Here is an 18,532-nt window from a genome sequence, read left to right as displayed (position 1 = left end):
CCAGGAGATTAAAATTATTAAAGAAGTAAACTAAAAAAAGTTATTTCGGAAATTTTTCTTTATTGCAAGATGCTGTGAAAACTAAAAAAAAGTGAGTTTCAAAAATTGTGTTAAATGAGGACATAGAGGATAGATTTTTTTTAGAAGAATAATTCTTAGCGAAGAAGGGCAGCTGCACACCTTATTTTAGTAAGATAATATTTTTATGTGAATTTTTACTATTGATATTGATTATTTCCTAATAGATACATATAATTTAGAGATAAAAATGTAAATAAAATCATGAGCGGTATGTGTTTTGTTTAGGCCAATATATTGACGTATGCGTCATTCGTAAAACGTCAAATCGCAAACATGTCATTTCCATTATATGTTAAAATAGGTAAGTTATTTGTAATAATAATCAATTTTAAAGTATTACAAAATATATAACGTTGTATAGAACCGGACATTGAAAATTTAGATGTTAAAGTCAATGATGTAAATTGTACAATAATAAAGGTAAGCACAGTATAAATAATAATAACAAAATATAAACAAAAATAAAGCTTTGTTGTATTTTTAGAAAGAGTGCATTAAGATTGAATATGATAGCAAAGATGAAGATGACTCTGACGAAAATGACATGTTGGAAATCGGTAAGAAAAATACCTTCGGTGTTATATATACATATCGTTAGAATGGAAGAAAACTGTCATGACACATAATTAATAGATTTTTAAGAGAAGCATTTTCATTCACATCTTGAGGGAATAAATAACATAAACTATGGACTCTGGGATTGACAGGCATTTTATGTTATTTTGTGATTTTATAGTTTTATACTAATATAATACTAATTATCAACCCTTACATATTGAAAATTTCAAGTTGGTTTATATAAAAATCTAAAAACTTATATTTTTAGTTGTGATGGTCTTATTCCATACTGGCGATATGTATCAATTATTAATAGATTATTTTTTCAGAAACACATGATGTTAAGGATGTACTTAACAGTACGGACAATTTGGTTATTAAATCTCAACACCGTTTTAACGATTTTTCAGCTATGCATAAAGAGAGTTTAGAAACTATAAAACAAAAAAAATCCTATAAATGTAGTTTATGCTCAAAAGATTTTTCATCTAGCTCTAGCCTTTCGAGGCATATGCAATCTCATAACAATTCTTATGATTTTGAGTGTGGCCAATGTAAAAAAAAGTTTAAAACTAGTCAAAACCTATCGAGTCATATGGATAGTCATAAAGAATCGTTTGACATTGAATGTGACGAATGTGGTAAAGTGTTTAAGAATAAACGCAATTTATCTTATCATAAGAGGAAAACACACGTAGATTCCCATGAACATGGATGCGAAAAATGTGGAAGAACATTTAAATATAAAAATAATCTCTTGCTTCATTCGAGAACGATGCATCTCGATTCTCATGATTTTAATTGCGATAAATGTAATAAAAAGTTCAAAAATAAACGTACTCTGTTATATCATATGAAGACGGCTCATGTAGATTCTTTTGACTTTGAATGTGACATATGTCACAAGAAATTCAAAGTAAAGCAGAACCTTTTAAATCATATAAACATTCATAAAGATTCTTTCGACTTTAAATGCGACATATGCTATAAAATATTTAAGAGCCGACAATATCTCTCACATCATAAAAAGAAAGTGCATTTTGATTGTTTCGACTTTGAATGTAACATTTGTCAAAAGAAGTTCAAAAGTAAATCGACTCTGTCGTGTCATATGCTAATTCACGGTAATTCATACGACTTTAGCTGCGATAAATGTGGGAAAATATTCAAAAGGAAACCACATCTATGGTATCACACGAAGACGGCGCACTCCGATTGTTACAATTACGAATGTGATAAGTGCGGAAAGAGATTTAATACTAGACTCAGACTTACAACTCATATGGACTGTCATCTTGAAACTTACAACTTTAAATGTAAAGTATGCGAAAAAAAATTCAAAACTAAACTTCGCCTCTCTAGGCATATGTTAAGTCATGTCGATTCTTGCGACTTTGAATGTAACAAATGTGAAAAGAAATTTAAATTTAAATACAACCTTTGGTATCATATGAGTACGCATAATGATTCTTATTACTTTGAATGCGACAAGTGTGGAAAACAATTTAAAAAGAAGGGTATCCTTTTGGGACATATGCGTTGTCATTATGATTCTTATAACTTTGAATGCGATAAGTGTGGGAAAAGATTTAAAACAAAGGGTTCATTGGCACAGCATGTGCAAATTCATAACGATTCTTATGAATTTGTATGCGATTTATGCGGAGAAGGATTTAAAACTACTCATAATCGCCTTTATCATATAAAGAAAGTACACTATGATTTGTTAAACTAAAATTTATTTTAAATAAGATCAAAGAAAATGTTGATAACAATGCATTTTATTTTCGAAGCGAGATATAAATGGTAAAGCTTTAATTTTTTAGCAGCATTAAAAATGATTCAGTATTTATTGGTTCAACTTATATATGTAAATATGTATATATTTTATGTTGTTTATAACTACTTGTATTGTTTTTATATTTTAAATTATTAAATCAAAATTATATATATGTTATGCTAGTAACTTAACCCCTTCCCGGTCCCAAGTTAAATAAAAAATTTGTATTTTGTAAATTCTCATCTCAAAAATCAGCATATGTTTCAAGAAAATTATCATAGCCTTTTTTTGTTAAAAATTAAATATTGTACGAATATTTTTAAATGTTTTACAACGGCTATATATTTTTATGTTGTTGCATAAGAAAGGATGTGTTAGTGCAAAAAGTTTTCGAGTAATTTTCAAAAAGTTCTGTGACCTGGAAGTGGTTAAAGTTCATAGTTTTAAAAGAGTAGTGGTTTAGTGACGGTAACCTTTCCTTACTCTTATGTTAAGAGTAAAGATGCAAAACAACAAGGAATTTAAATACAGTAAGAAAAGTGATTTACGTTTAGATTTGTACTTTTATCAAATAAACTATTTTATGTATATATATTTATATTATAATAATTTAACCTACTTTATCTGTCATCAAATCTTATCTAATTTTTAGGTTTAAGTCGATAAATTATATTGAACTAAATGTCAATGCTCGCACTAAATCTAGGCATACTAGCAGCTGCTTCACCTTAGCAAGTCGCGATTTGCACACGGAACATGATCGGTTTTATACCAACAGAAAGTAAATAAAAAACGACTAAATAATATAATTTAAAAATTATTGGAACAATTTAATATAATAACTATTGAAAAAGCAAACGAAATGATTAAGTATATCGATAAAAATATTTAAAAAATAATCTAAAACAGATATTCACTATCACACATAAATTGTTCCAGCTCAACGTAGTTATTGCAGGAAAAATAATATGTATAGCAATCTCGTTGAGAAGCTGGATGGCTCAAGTAAGAGCAGCGTGCTAGATTGTCGACAGCACCCTTTAGCAACTAAATAAATTTCAGCATTTTTGGCCTTTCTTATGTATTATTACCTTAAAACATGATTTTTTGACAGTGAATTTTTGCAAGTATTTTAAAAAAGTAAAATCCTTATTTTATAGAAAATAAAATTATTTATATGTGTTTACTAAATTTGTTAGATGTAAAGATTAGCTATTAAGCTAAATAAATTAATAAAATGATAATAATAAAAAATACAGCTTGCTCCTAATAATTTAATTTAAAAAGTCAATATTTTTAAAAATCAATGAAATAATATAAGCACATAATTAACGAAAAAAGTTAAGAACTAATAACAAAAAACATACTTATATCTATTTAAGAATTCAGTTTAAAAAAGCACAATATATAATATTTAAAAGTAATGAAAAAATAATTAAGAACAATAATTAAAACATAATACATTTTTTCGCTACAAGTGGTGACGGGTGACAATTGGAAACCGGTTAATCCGTTGAAGTAGTTTTTTTTAAATATCGTTACATATTTAGAATATAAAAATGAGGGACGGTGCACGAGGCAGCATCGGCCGTTACGAGTTCACCAAGAGAATGTGCTTATGTCACGTCAATGTTACCAGAGTGCTGCTAAGTTTGGACCATAATAAAACCTATATCTATAAATAGGGCCCCACAATTAAAAAATAGTTTTAAAAAGCACTGGTGTTGCCTCGTACATTATTCATACTTCAATATAGACAATGAATATTTAATTCACACACTAATTAAATTATAGAAACGGACCCGACAAAGACGTGCATTTTAATAAGGCAAATGTTTCAGCTTCGTATTAAAAGAGTTCTCATTTGCTCGTAAACGTTTTTAACAATACAAATATATGAACAAAATTTTAAAAAATAGACTATTTCTTATATGTAAAACGAAAAATGATAAATCTTGAATAATCAAAACTTATCAAGTAATATAAGTTGTGGTTTGATAACGAGAATTGAGTTAAGCTGATTCAGCATAACGAGTTTATAAAGTGTTACGGGATTTGAAAAGTCTAGATTATAGGAATATTAATCTGCGCGAAGATGCATGAAGAAATATATCAATAGAAATGTGTATCCCGGTCGATGATTTAAAAAAAGATGAATATGTTGCTCTCCACAAGTAGACGGGTAAAAAATAAATGTATAATCACTGTATTTTTTATTGATTGACTTAAAATTAAACCATTTTTATTATTAGTATTGTGGAGCGTGTAGCGTCTAGCGCTACAAGCACCACAACGAACATGACCGGAAATGCATCGCACCCCTAACGCCGATCGCTGCTCGCCGACCTCTGTGTTAAGGCCAAAGAACATCCCTTAACGCGCTTGGGGACGCCAAAGCTCGTACTTTTTAGAACGGAGCCGCTTTAGACGCTACCGGAGCCCTACGCCTCGAAACTGCGCCCCCTCAGAGCCGCGCTTCCTTGGATCGGTACCCCATCAAAACCGCGTCTTAGAGTTGTTCCCCCCTTAGGGCCGCACCCTCTTCACAAAGGATCGCCGGTCGCCCAAGGTTTGTATGTGAAAGTGTGGTGTCGTGGGTGGTTTAACATGGAATTACCAAAAAAATACAACAGTCACCTCGACAGTACTTATTAATATTATATAATGTATTTGACTAGTTTTGTGTTTTACAGATACTGCCGACGTCTATAAAATAAAGTGGTTAGCATATAAATTCTTCAATTTTTAAACGATCAAGACAACCTCACAACTTAAGTAAGTATTACCAAAAATATATACATATATATATACATATATATATATATATATATATACATATATATATATATATATATATATATATATATATATATATATATATATATATATATATATATATATATATATATATATATATATATATATATATACCTATATACATTGCGTAGTTTGGAAGGAATATTAGGTGACATTCTAGCTATGCACTGCATATGTAATAGGGAAGTGATTTTCTGCTGTTATTGTCCAATATATTTCTCGGTGTGTAGATGTTACTTCGACGTTGGCCTTTTTCGCAAGAAATTGTGATTGGATAGTTGCTATTACAATTTTTGAAGCTCTTTCTGGTTCCAATAACATTGGTTTCCTCAATACTCGAAACACAGAGCTTACTATTACAAAAGTGTTTTAAACAACTCTGCGTGCTTTAGAAATATAATAATTAAATATTTTTTCAATAGATTCCTTTTCTACATTACTTGAGGTCTTGATTCACTAAGTGCAAGTGCTTTATTTTACAGTACCATATACGGTATTACATCCACATCGAATTGTTAATTTTAATGTCTTGTTTTGAAGGTTTCGGTATAAGATAGTATTGTTGAAAATACTTCCATCAGATATTCGTCCTTTGCAGTCAATATTAACGTACATAAAATTGTAATCAGCGTCACTATAAAAAAATTATAATTGTAAAATTATTTTTTAGGCACCGCTGCAGGCTGTTGTGGTAGCTTGTCCTGATGCAGAGAATGCGGGGACATACATCTGCAAAGAACACCAACAGGGAGGTTGGTGGAGTGCAGGGTTCTCTGCAAGAAGATGACAACTTTGTCAAAATTGTAAGAGTACAGCGGCACACAAGTATGTGTAGCGAAAATAAGACACACGCCAGATCTAAGGCCCTACTAAAATTGGGGCAAATTAAAATCTGACTGGTCACATGCCGTGTATGAGAATATGTCTTTGTTCCTCCGTTGCTTCTGCCCTATAATCTTTGGACACTGCTGAAAATAAGACACCCGCCAGATCCAATGCCCTATTAAAATTGGGGCAAATTTAAAACAGACTGGTCAAATGCTGTGTATAAGAATATGTCTTTGATCCTCCGCTGCTTCTGCACTATGACCTTCGGACACTGCTGCAAGATGCGACTTGATCGACAGATCGAAGCTTTTCAGAAGATGCAATCTGGCCGACCTCGTTATAGCCAACTGTGGGAACGCACTGCATGCTACCCGCAGGCGCTGCTCAGCATAAAATGCGTGAAGAAAAAACCTTAAAGAAACTCTAGACGAACAACTGTCGCCAGAGAACATGGTCCCCTCCATGCTGAAAGACAGAAATGTGTGGTTGGCATGGCAAGAATTCGCATCGTGTGGTGTCCACGAAAGAGGAAGTGGTAGGAGTGGAGGGGAATAAAAATCCAACACGAATACCAACCAGCGACTCTGGTTGGTGGAGTATTTTTGAAAAATTCCCCCTTCAAAAAAAGAAAAAATGCTAAGCTGCGCCGAATCGACCAAGATGATCATTAGAAGACCATAGAAAGCAGCCATTTTTCACTTCGATATTCTGATCTTTTACCGGGATTTGAATCCAAAAAGTTGGCTTCCCTTATTCTCAAGGGTATATAAGTAAGAACACTCCCATGCTAAATTACTTCTTTTAGTCGAAAACTTACTTCTTTACCACCAGGTGAATGCCATGGGCCCCATTTTTTCTCAAAATCTAATTTTGCAATACTAAATTGTTTGGGTGCGGGGAGCTAACTGCAGGAAGAAACAATTAGGATATTGGAGCTACGCTGATAACATCAAAATGGCGACATAATTTGCTCGTCTGGCGATGCAACGGAAAGACACGCCGATTAACGCGTAACGAACAGCGAGTATTTATAAGCTTTTTATAACTATGTAACATTTAACCAGTAAATAAATCTTTAGCAGTGGCTAACCAGTGTCTCATTGCTAATCCATTTGTATACATTCGCCAAACTTAAAATTACCCCAAATTGGGTAAAAAGGGAAAATCGCATAGATAATCAAGGTGCAATAAACTTATAATTAAAATGTATGACTGCTTTAGATGGTTTTCCATTCAGTTTTTTCATTACTTCTAATGACCAAAGGTGAATCATGAAGCAATGTAGCTACAATTTGTAATTCGATTAAAAATACGGTGATAAAGCAAATTTTTGATTTTTTTTACTTCAAGGATATATTTATTTTGTCGTGTTTTATACTATTTGATATATTGCATTTTATTGTATTATTTAAAATAATTATAATGATAATTTGACAATTCGCTATTTTATTACATTTTTTATTGAATTATAAAACACCTTGTTTAAATAAGAAAACAAGTAATACATACAAAAGTAAATAATACGGAAAGGGTATGTAGCGTAATTGTGAAGTGAGGCAAAAGCGGCCGTCTGTTCCGGATTTTTAAGGTTACATATTTTCAGGAAAGTCAGGATTTCTTTTAAAAAATGTATGGGGGGGCGGCAATTTTAAGGATGGCCCCGGGCAGCACATATCCTAGCAAAGCCACTGCGGTGATGATGATAATGACAACTATGGTTTTCATGTTACAGTTGAGACCAATCAAAATTATGAATTTATTTTCAAAGATTTAATCGGGAAAGTGGAAAAAATTTCAGAAAGTCGCCTGCCAAAAATACGATTCTTAAGAAATATGTAAAATAAGAAATAGGCCGTAAGGTTAATTTGATTTAATTTATTTTTTGACTTATTAAAAATTAAAATATGATTTTTTCTGAATGTTTTTATTTCAATGATAAATGATTATCTCGAATCCTGACAAAAGCTCCTTGAAATATCGCAATTCCGGTATTCATAAAACAGTAATATCGAAAATACTGGTTTTGGTAAAAGGGACTGGTATTGTAACACTTAGAAAATATTATATCGCTGTCGTATTGGTGGCCCGCGAACCAATTCATGGGGTATACGAAGAGAAAATTATCGAGGTGACTTTTTTTATTTCTCAACAGCAAAAGATTTTTTGACCTCAAAAATGTTTGTAGAGGAAAAAAATGGCCCGCTGATTAAGAAAAGTTGGACAACGTTGCTATATAATAATATATATTAATTAAATTTATTTAAATAAATATCACTGAAACGCCTAAAACAGCAGCAAAAACACTCGAATTTATACAAGAGCTTCAAAGGCTTTCAAAATTTTACACAAGGAAGCTATACAATTGTCGGGTCGCTTACACTACCTATCTTTGTGAGTACGGATTTTTCACTATCTTGAAATTAATAACATATTAATTAATCGACTTAACTTGAAAAATATCAAAAAGGTAATATTATATTATTAGTAAAAAAATATTAAGCAATGAAACTTAATTTTATCAGCAACAATAAGAATTCCTTTATTTTGTATTTACATAAAATAAACTATGCAAAAAAATATTATTTTGTCAGAAGAGGAGAGAAATTTTTCCTTTTTATGTGATGGTAATAAAATACATATATAGATTTAATAAGTTTAATAAAAATAATTAGATAAATTAAGATCAGGTGGCTTGCATAAATTACATCACAAGTTTTTCATGAGCTTTTTACCCCTCCCCCTTCTATGGCATAAGATTTCATTGAGCCAGACTCCTGTTTGTTTTACTCTGGCACAATTATGCTGACCCCCCTTCTCCAAAATCTGAAACATAATTTATGAAAGCCGCCTTATTAACTAAAAACATTTTTCCATAATTGCAACATTACACTTTTAAGAAGTAATATATTTTGTATTATTATTAATTTAATTTTACCTATTATTCTGTATAATTTAACTGTGTAATAATTTTTATTATAATGACATGGACGTACATATTTTTTACTTAGACCCAAAATGGCTGCATATTTTGACAGTTGTTTTGGTTAACGTTACTTCAAATTGCAAATATGTTTTTTCACTATAATGAAGCAAGTAAGACGTCAATATTTTAAATTTGATCATTTTAATTATTATAAACCACAATAAAAATTAATATTTTGTAGAACCTGCAGTTGAAAATTAAAATGTACGAAGAATGTCAGATATAAAAGTTTGTACAATAAATAACCTTTAACCGGCCATTAATCGATCCTAATACGTATTTACTTATTTCTAGTAAGTAATTATCTCTCAGTTACATATCCTAGTTTACATTTTAGCATCATATTTACTTTTGCAGTTAATAAAATGGAACAATTAAATGTGCATATTCAACATGTAATGTTGTGGGAATTTAAACTGGGCAAAAACGCTACGGAGACTGCTAAAAATATATGCAATGTGTATGGCGACAGTGCCGTAACTACCGAGACAGTTCAGAATTGGTTTGAGAAATTTCGTTCTGGTGATACGTCATTGAAAGATAAACCGATTTTTATATTGAAAAATAAACATAATGAATTTTTAACACGGCCTTTTATAGCTGAGGTAAACAAAATTTGTTATAGTTATTCTGAGAATGTATTACTAGCTGTGCACGATAACACCTTATTTGATTCGAGATTTGTGAGTGGTTAATTTACTATGATGTAATTGTTCACTTCATAAAATATTTTTGTCCCAAGCAATACATTCTTAAATAAATCAGACTATACATATATTAATGAATTAATAACTCAGCACAGTGTAATTTATTTTTAGCATGAAGTAAAGATAGAGTATGATGGTAGTGACGATAAGAAATCCAGCAAACCTGATGAACTAATAAAAATAGGTTTGAACAAAAACAATAAAATAGTCGCTTATATCAATTTGGCACTTTTTTCGCCACAAAGTTAACTCGATTTATATGTATGCTTATATTAACTGTGTCATTGGTTTTTATCCAAAAGATTTAGTGCTAAATCTATATTTATAATTAATAACTAAATTAAATAAATAGTTTGCATCAGTAATAATCAATTATTTTATCAAGGTATTTTCTAATTTATCAAGTCTAAAGAATCGTATTTTTTATTTTGTTTATAACTAAGAATTCACAGTGATTTTATTATGTTAATTATCAATTTCACAAATAATTCGTGTGACTTTATGCAATCACAAATGGGTATAATTTTGTGTCAGGGTATAGGACGTTAAAAAGCGCTGGCCTTTTTCTCAGACTTCTCTTGATTAGTATTGGTTATATTGTTTTTAGTGGTGGTATATTTTTTAGCGATTTTGTTATTATTATGGGCAATTTAAAAGTCAGCCGGCTTAATTTTTTGAATTGAAGGATTTGTGAGGTCTTTTTTGTACTATGACATCTTTGGAATTGGAAAACTAATGATACAAGTTAAAATCTTTGTGGCAGTTTTGAATAATTTCTATATTCATATTCCAATTTATATTTTCAGATACACATGTTAAGGATGAAGTCGATAAAAGTACTAATATTTTATCTCTGCTACAGTTTACTGATGGTTCATATAAAAAGAGTCCTAATTTGACTTCAAATCATCAAAATAAAAATTATATTGAATCAATTCCTGTAAGCGAAAGCAAAAATCATGGTGATTTTCATGGCGTTGAATGTGATATGTGTGGAAAAAAATTAAAAACTAAAAAGAATCTATTACTACATATAAAAAATCATAGTTTATCTTATGACTTTGATTGTGCTAAGTGTGGAAAAGTATTTAAAACAAAACGATGCCTTGACCGCCATACATCTACAGTACACATCATATCGGATTTTAAATGTGAGAAATGCGATAAAAAATTCAAAACCAAAGACTTATTATTGAGTCACATGAACGTTCATGGTGTATTTTTAGATCTGGAATGTGTCATTTGTGGAAAAGTGTTCAAAAGTAAACAACACCTTACAACTCACGAAAGAACAATGCATGACAGTTGCTTTAAATACGAGTGTGAAAAGTGCGCGAAAAAATTCAAAGTGAAACAAAGTCTTTTAAAGCATATAATTACTCATAACAATTTATACAATTATAAATGCGGTAAATGCGGAAAATTATACAAAAATAGTCAGAGTCTTTGGTATCATATGAAGGCGGTGCATAGTGAATCATTTGATCACGAATGCGAGAAATGTGGAAAGAAATTTAAAATAAAAAAGAACCTCTTAACTCATATGATCATTCACACTGATGCTTATATCCTAGAATGCGACAAGTGTGATAAGAAATTCAGAAGAAAATGCCACCTTGCGCAGCATTTGAATAATACTCACAAAGAGTCGTTTGACTTTCAGTGCGACATGTGCGGTAAATTTTTAAAAAGTAACTTGAGTCTTATTTATCATAAGAAAACGACGCATGCTGAATCTTATGATTTTGAATGTAACGTGTGTGAGAAAAAATTTAAATCAAAACATTGTCTTTCGATGCATATGTATATTCACAGTGATACTAAAGACTTTGTGTGTGGCAAGTGTGGAAAAGCGTACATATGTAAACAATATTTATTAAGGCATATAAAATTTATGCATGTCAAGAAAATGATACCAGTCTTAGAAACATATAATTTTGATTGTAACATGTGTGGGAAAAAATTTAAATCCAAACCTTCCCTATTGGCCCATATGCATATTCATAGAGAATCTTGTGACTTTGAATGCAACACATGTGGAAAGGCATTTAAACGTAGAACATATCTTCTACGACACACAAGAGTAATGCATGCTGAACTCAAAAAGCCTGAAAATGTATTTTTATAGTGTTGACAGTAGATACTCCATTGGAGTATTATATCATTCAAACTTAAATACTGCATTTCAAAGAGCATTTAGAAATACTGGCAAAAGTACCTTATAAACATTCCAATTATTTCATTGTTTTATTGATACAAACAATATTACAATATTAACAGATGTCAATGTAATATTTTCCGAGAGTTGATCACAATTTTTTAATTTAAAATAAACCGATAATTATAGAGAAAAGTATTATGCTTTGTTGGCTTGCAAATTAGACTGAAGTGCTTACCCTAATTTTATCATCTCGAGAGAGAGGAGAATGAATGAAAAAAAAATATTGAGATAACTTAATTTGTCTAAATGTGTGTATCTAAAATAACAAAATAGCTTGATAAAAAATACATACAATTATAAAAAATATATACATATGATTGTGTGTATGTATTTTATATAGATAAGCTATTAATAAATATTTATTTTGTACATATGTAATTTTGTATTTGTTTATCAGACGTCTTAAAAAAAATCTATTTTTATTTAATATATAAATATTTATATATCTACATGTTTATTCTTTATACAATGCTACACCCTTTGACTGGTTTAAATATTTTTCTTAAAACCTAGACATACTTCCTACCTCCCATTATATGAATGTTATCCATTTCAAATTTTGCTCAGTCGCACTTAAGGACCCTAATAAATATAAAGAACCGTTTTGAACGGAGCACTACTGTAGTTGTTGTTCTGTTCCTATTATACAATTAGTGCTTCTTCTCAAGAATTACTCGAGAAAAATATAAAATCGAGAATTCTCATTTCTCGAGCAAGTTTTCTAAATTCTCGAAAAAATTTACAAAGTATTTTTTATTATATTAAATTAAATTTGTACAAATACTTTAAAGAGGTTACAACTAATGTTATTTTATAACGCTGCATAAGTAAAGGCGGGTCCATGCCTAATATGTAGAGATACGTGTTTTTAGCATCTATTTTCGAAAAAAATAGCATTTTGATGTTACAATTTAGCGTTTTGGAGCAAATAAAGTAACAATTTTTAGCATCTATTTAGCGTTTATTATTTTAATTAATTTATTTTAAACATAATTTAATATAAAATATGCAATTCAGTAGTAGAAAACATTAAAAAATAAGTAAATAGATGAGAATTTCTTTATTAATATAAAAGACATTAAAATTTATTAAAATATAGCATAGAACATGTCTCAATGGATGATTCCTTAAGTCTAGTACGACGATCAGTGACAACTAAATTATAAGTGCTAAAGTAGCGTTCTGCATCTACACTGTTTGCAGGACACCAAATTGATTGTATGGCCGCATTACCAAATTCCACATGTTTTATTTTTGTGGCAAGTAAGAGTTGGAGTGTGTCTGTTTTTACTCCACTTTTAATACTAGATACTAAATTATTAAAAAAATGTGAATAACCCTCTAAACATTGGATCGTTGTTAATATCGAAAATAGAGGTAAATTCCTAAATAATAATAGTACTTCGTCGCTTTGGAAATTGCATTTACTTCCAGCTACAGATGGATTGAACAGTTGGTTTAATGATTCATAAAAAAGATTAGTCTCATTTATAGATAAATGAGACTCGAGTTTCAATAGAGCTTTACCGGAAGCTTCCTTGAGCATATTTATTAAATCTTTTTTTGTATTTTCATTACTTTCAAGAAGTAAGTTTTGTGTTTCGATAGGAAAAATGCCACCCATATTGTAATTTAAGGAATCTTTTATCCCCATAATTTCTTCCCACAATAAATGAGAAAAGGGGTACAAAGATCCTTCCAGTTTGTTCATTAAATTGGTAAATTTATCGCATATTTCGCTAACATATTTACATTCAATTTTTAATCTAATTGTATCGGACTCATATAATTCAATGATTTTTTCTTTTGTAACATTTCTTAATTCCGAGCTTTTAAAAAAATTAATTAAGGCATCAAAATAAGTGTCCAAATATCTAACTGATTTGAACCATGATTTCCAGCGAGTTATGACTGGACTTGGAAATAGCACCGCTGGAAGATCTGGGTATGATATTTGCAAAAATGCAATATAATTTGATTTCATTTTTCTGGAATGCAAAAATGCTATTTTTAGTTTACTAATGTATTCATTCAGCAATTTCAACTCTTTCATGAATGTATTTCCCACCAAACTAATTTTGTGAGCCCAGCATTGAAAATGAAGCATTTTATTGCCAATTAAAACATTGAGGCTTTTATAACAAGCTGTCATATATGGCGCTGAATCTGATACAAATCCTACAATATCAGAATACGAAATTTCATACTCTTTAAGAGTATCTACTATTGTTTGCGAGCACGTCGTAGCATTAGCTGTATCTAAAAAATTACATGATGCTAAATACACATTTTGTTCACTTGCAGGTAACACTGTTTTAAATAAAACTGCAAACACACATCGTCCCATTTTATCAGAAGTTTCATCCACTATTATTACAAGAGGTTTGTTTTTTATTTCTTCTAATATTTCTTTCTTCATATCTGCTCCACATATTGGAACATATGTTCTCCGTAAATGATCTGCACACGGTAATTCACCAGATCCCTGGACATATTGACTAAAATATTGTCGCACTGCAGGATGGTCTAACTTTGCTAGCGGTATGTTAGCTTTAAGACACATGCTAACGGTATTTTTTATAAATGCAGATTTTTCTTGCCTTTTGACTACAATGTTTGGAATTGTTGATTGACGAGTATGACTTGTGGAAGGTTTTGAAACTCTTTTTTTATGGCTATTTGATTGTAAATGTTTGGTTAAATTATCTTTCTTTTTCCAATCTAACTGACAATTACAATGCCGGCACATCAAATTATTGTCATCATTTATATAAAAACCATCTTTTTTGTATGCTGCAGCTCTTTCTTTAATATCAACATTTGCTCGACCCATATTGTTGAAACTGAAAAAATACATATAATATTAATATTTAATAAACGTTGTAATAAGTAAAATAAAATAATCTTTGACATGTAAACTCACCAAGAGATTGTGACGAATAATTCATTAATTTGTGGAAGAAAACAGTTCTGAACGTATGCTCGCGTGCATATGTCAACAACACATAACCTCAAAAGATGCGAATGTCAATGTAGCGTCATAGACCACAGACAATAAGTTAAGCAGCTTAACTTATTGTCTGTGGTCTATGACTAGAGTTCGGGCAGACTGACCATAGACATTGAGAATCGATATTTGGAATAATTATTTTGCGATTTTAATTTTTTCACGTCTATTCACATATTTCAACAATTTCGCAACAATTTCGCATATATCACGTTTATCGCTTTTATTTCGCATTTATCGCAAAACGCGATAATCACGTATCTCTACTAATATGCTATAGGTCTAAGAGTGACAAAAAATTGTTAACAAGTTTTTAACACTTGAACTCGCCTTATTTTTGCTTATGTAATAAAACTATGTATACTTTCTTAGAATTATTTGAATGACCGACAATTTTTTTGCGATTTTGTATAACTCTAATCGGCCGGAGGCTTTATCTTTGCTTTGGTGATCTAAGAACCTGCTCCGATAAGAAAAAAATACGCTTTTTATTTTTCAATAATTCAAAAAGCTTTTTTGTATTAGTTTTGTTAAGTATCAACAGCTGTTATTGATAATTGTCTCACGATTATTATTGATAGCCGAAGGGGCCTTAATTTTTATGTTAAACAATTAAAAATATCAATTCTGGACTGAACCCATTTCAACGGGAAGAAACCAGACATTGATGTAATTAATTAAATATTTTCAAAATATTTAGTCAGTCACTAGTTATTCTTCGAATTATAAGGACCATTGCGACTCCATTAAATCATTAGAATCCATTGAAGAAGTTGTAAATGTTATCATTGGCGCAACAATTAGAGAAAGAAATTTCTTTCAGTTTTGCAAAGAGTAGTATAATAAAACCAAAATCTTATTAATTAATGGAGAAAGATTTCATAATATTTGAACACAAAACGAATTTTTCCACGGATGAAATTTTTTTAACAAAAAATTTTTTATTCATAAAAAACCTGTATGCTTGATTCTACTTGAGATGGCATGTGTTTTTTAAAAGATTATCTTAAGAATAATGTGGTGGGTGGAATTAGAACGCTCGGAAACGAACGTTCCCACTGCGACAGTGATGGCACGATTTTATTGCTTTTGACGTGGATTTTTGCCTTCTGAGAAGAATAGATAATTGATTTTTACGCTATCCTATTGATCATAATTCGGTTTAGATATAAATACTTCATTTAATTCTTGCTTTGTGTAAGTCGTAATATTGTTAAAAAAAAGTCTTAATAGATATAACTAGATAAGCGAGCGTTTCCATTGTGACAGCACGATTTTATTGCTTTTGCCATAGATTCTAAACAGAGATCAGAACAATGTATATCATTTAATGAAATGCTATAAATCTAAATGAAATAAAAATATTAAAAAACTACCATTGTTTGGCCAAATTTTGTCTCATCCACCTTTGAAAAAATCTGAAATGTCGTTCCTGCATGTATCTATATTCAAGAATATATTAAAGCATCAACTCAGCAATAAAGCATTTAGTTCGACTTTGAATGAAAATACATTATTTTTTTGCTCTTTTTTTATTAACAATTAATAAAAAAATAATGACCATACTGGTAGCACTGGTATTGGCTATTTTATTTCTCGGTAATATCGTTTTTGAAAATCCTGGTATTATTACAATCTTTAGTGGTAATATCAACTATTTTCGAAATTTGTGTTAATATCGAAATTGTTAGTGTTAGACATTCTCTACAAACTCCGTTAATGAAAAAATCGTAAAACCACTGTGGGGGCTCATTTATGTATTTGTATGTATATATATATGTATAGGCTTTATTATGGCCAAAATTTGGCGGCACTCTGGTAGCACTAATGTGACGTAGGCACACTGTTGGCGAACTTCAGACGGATAACCATCAGCCGGTGCGTGCCTCATGCACCGTTCACCGAACATAATGTATTCTAACATGTAACTTCATATATCTCAATGAAAATACTACTGCAGCGGCTCAATCTGTGTCTGATTCCCATCCGTCAGCAAATCCCCATTGTCATAATAAAATAGAGGCAAAAATATCACCACTTTTGGAAAAACCAATGCCCAAAAATTTTGTATGAAGAACAAAATTAGCGCTCTGGCATTATTTAATTTAACACTACACCACTGATGTTCAAGATATATACCAACCCTTATTTTTATTTAAGTGGATAATGGGCGCCGTTTACTGGATGTCCACTTATATACGCAATATCGTTTGCTTACGCAAATTTCATCAATTTGTTTATTCGATACTTTTAGTGAGTCTTCTCAACAATTGCGGGTGATCCCGACAATATTATATTTTTATTTGCTATTTGCTGTTCCAAATCATGTATTGTATTTATAGAATATTTCATAGACTATTCAAATGTTTAATTGCATTGAACCTTTATCCTAGGTGTATAATTTAATTTTTAGTTTATTTAAAAAAATAAAAACTCTTACATTACTTATGCATGCAAATATATTCGCATTATTTGCTTTCAAACCCATGATGAGTTATGTTCATAATACGTAATTATTGTTGGTATCGCATCCGCATAAAGAAAAAAAAACAATTCTACGATTGTTAACATAATTACAACAGTTTAGATCAAATCGCTCGACTTCCATAAATTTTAATTGAGTTAATTATAGAATCATAATTAGCAAGATGTATTAGTGTCACATAAAAGGTCATGGATGTCTTGTTAAAGATTTTTCTATTATAAATTTAATACTGGATTTCATCAAAGACCCATATACTAACTTATATTATATTATACAGTGTTTCTGAAGTGGTTATCTATTTTGCAAGACAATATAAAAATACTTGAACAATCAAACATGAAAACATTCTGCATATATTATAGGATGGCATTTATTTAAATGCACTGTTGACGTCATAAAAAATAAAAGGGTTATTTTTTAATGAGATGTATAATTTTCATTAAAAAATAAAGACTGTTGGTAATTATTTCTCCCTCTCTATAACTAATTCCCAGAAGTTAAACCACAGCTTATAAAATTAGCATATGTAATGCTATGTAATATTACTAATAATGCTAAGTTTGTGATCAATCAGCATGCTTTTCATAATACAGATGATATATACATATTTATACATACCTACGTATTGCTTGAATTTAAATATCATAATATGAACTATTTATGATAATACTCGATAATATGGAGAACAATTTTCCAATCGTAATTTAAATACTATTCAGTTGCAGACTAATTAGTTATGCTTATATTGTGAATAAATAAAATCTTTTGAAATATTCTATATATTTTTCAGTATTATATAAATTCCCAAATTTATATATTACATTTATTTTATTTAATTTAGCATGCATTTTCCAAATATTTTTTACAAACTAACATTAAACTTTAAAAATAAGGTTAATTTGGCCGCGCAGCGCATAATTTATAAACACAGAAAAAAAATTTACACTGGAAATTATTTTGCAGATTTATTCGTTTCTTCTGAGGACAGAACCATTGCAGTTTAAGCAATGTAACGCCGGCGCACTTAGCGGGAGCGTGCGCTACTAATTTAATTTCGAATCAGGA

General features: G+C 30.1%; 2 protein-coding genes and 2 long non-coding RNA genes across 7 annotated transcripts; 3 read left to right on the top strand and 1 right to left on the bottom strand.

Annotated features, from left to right (window-relative positions):
• The first annotated feature begins 324 nt into the window (after positions 1–324).
• LOC148227111 (uncharacterized) lies at positions 325–3,013 on the top strand. The gene is made up of 4 exons (XM_088201951.1): positions 325–382; positions 443–501; positions 566–638; positions 969–3,013. The coding sequence occupies exons 1-4, from the start codon at positions 355–357 to the stop codon at positions 2,372–2,374; spliced, it is 1,566 nt and encodes a 521-aa protein (XP_088058077.1). The 5' UTR covers positions 325–354; the 3' UTR covers positions 2,375–3,013.
• A 938-nt stretch (positions 3,014–3,951) lies between these two features.
• LOC148227110 (uncharacterized) lies at positions 3,952–7,153 on the top strand. Its single transcript, XR_015811958.1, has 4 exons — positions 3,952–4,601; positions 4,672–4,988; positions 5,113–5,194; positions 5,907–7,153. It is a non-coding gene; the product is annotated as an uncharacterized LOC148227110 (long non-coding RNA).
• Positions 7,154–9,070: 1,917 nt separating this feature from the next.
• Positions 9,071–12,196, top strand: LOC148227109 (uncharacterized). 4 transcript variants are annotated; one of them, XM_088202370.1, is made up of 5 exons: positions 9,071–9,157; positions 9,229–9,340; positions 9,405–9,652; positions 9,866–9,938; positions 10,561–12,196. In XM_088202370.1, exons 3-5 carry the CDS (start codon positions 9,413–9,415, stop codon positions 11,880–11,882), a joined length of 1,635 nt encoding a protein of 544 aa, XP_088058496.1. In that variant the 5' UTR covers positions 9,071–9,157; positions 9,229–9,340; positions 9,405–9,412; the 3' UTR covers positions 11,883–12,196. The 4 variants fall into 4 exon arrangements, with proteins under 4 accessions (XP_088058496.1, XP_088058497.1, XP_088058499.1 ...); XM_088202371.1 differs by having other exon boundaries at positions 9,385–9,652; XM_088202373.1 differs by having other exon boundaries at positions 9,866–10,015; positions 10,561–12,190.
• A 719-nt stretch (positions 12,197–12,915) lies between these two features.
• LOC148227108 (uncharacterized) lies at positions 12,916–15,256 on the bottom strand. The gene is made up of 2 exons (XR_015811998.1): positions 14,899–15,256; positions 12,916–14,818 (listed from the first exon to the last, which is right to left on the bottom strand). It is a non-coding gene; the product is annotated as an uncharacterized LOC148227108 (long non-coding RNA).
• Between the last annotated feature and the right edge of the window lie 3,276 nt (positions 15,257–18,532).

This window comes from Plectrocnemia conspersa, unplaced genomic scaffold (assembly GCF_051122295.1).
Source record: "Plectrocnemia conspersa isolate PC_06_02 unplaced genomic scaffold, ASM5112229v1 ptg000013l, whole genome shotgun sequence".
Lineage (NCBI taxonomy): Eukaryota > Metazoa > Arthropoda > Insecta > Trichoptera > Polycentropodidae > Plectrocnemia > Plectrocnemia conspersa.
Note: the sequence above shows the minus strand (reverse complement) of the source record. Positions and strands in the feature narration are given on the sequence as shown.

What these genes read in the sequence shown, in the direction of transcription:
- LOC148227109 (XM_088202370.1), top strand. Translation starts at nt 9,413, where the DNA reads ATGGAACAATTAAATGTGCATATTCAACATGTAATGTTGTGGGAATTT. An exon ending in CACGGCCTTTTATAGCTGAG is followed by an intron (nt 9,653 to 9,865) that starts GTAAACAAAATT and finishes ATTTATTTTTAG; the next exon opens with CATGAAGTAAAGATAGAGTA. An exon ending in TGATGAACTAATAAAAATAG is followed by an intron (nt 9,939 to 10,560) that starts GTTTGAACAAAA and finishes TTATATTTTCAG; the next exon opens with ATACACATGTTAAGGATGAA.
- LOC148227111 (XM_088201951.1), top strand. Translation starts at nt 355, where the DNA reads ATGTCATTTCCATTATATGTTAAAATAG. An exon ending in TCCATTATATGTTAAAATAG is followed by an intron (nt 383 to 442) that starts GTAAGTTATTTG and finishes AACGTTGTATAG; the next exon opens with AACCGGACATTGAAAATTTA. An exon ending in AAATGACATGTTGGAAATCG is followed by an intron (nt 639 to 968) that starts GTAAGAAAAATA and finishes TTATTTTTTCAG; the next exon opens with AAACACATGATGTTAAGGAT.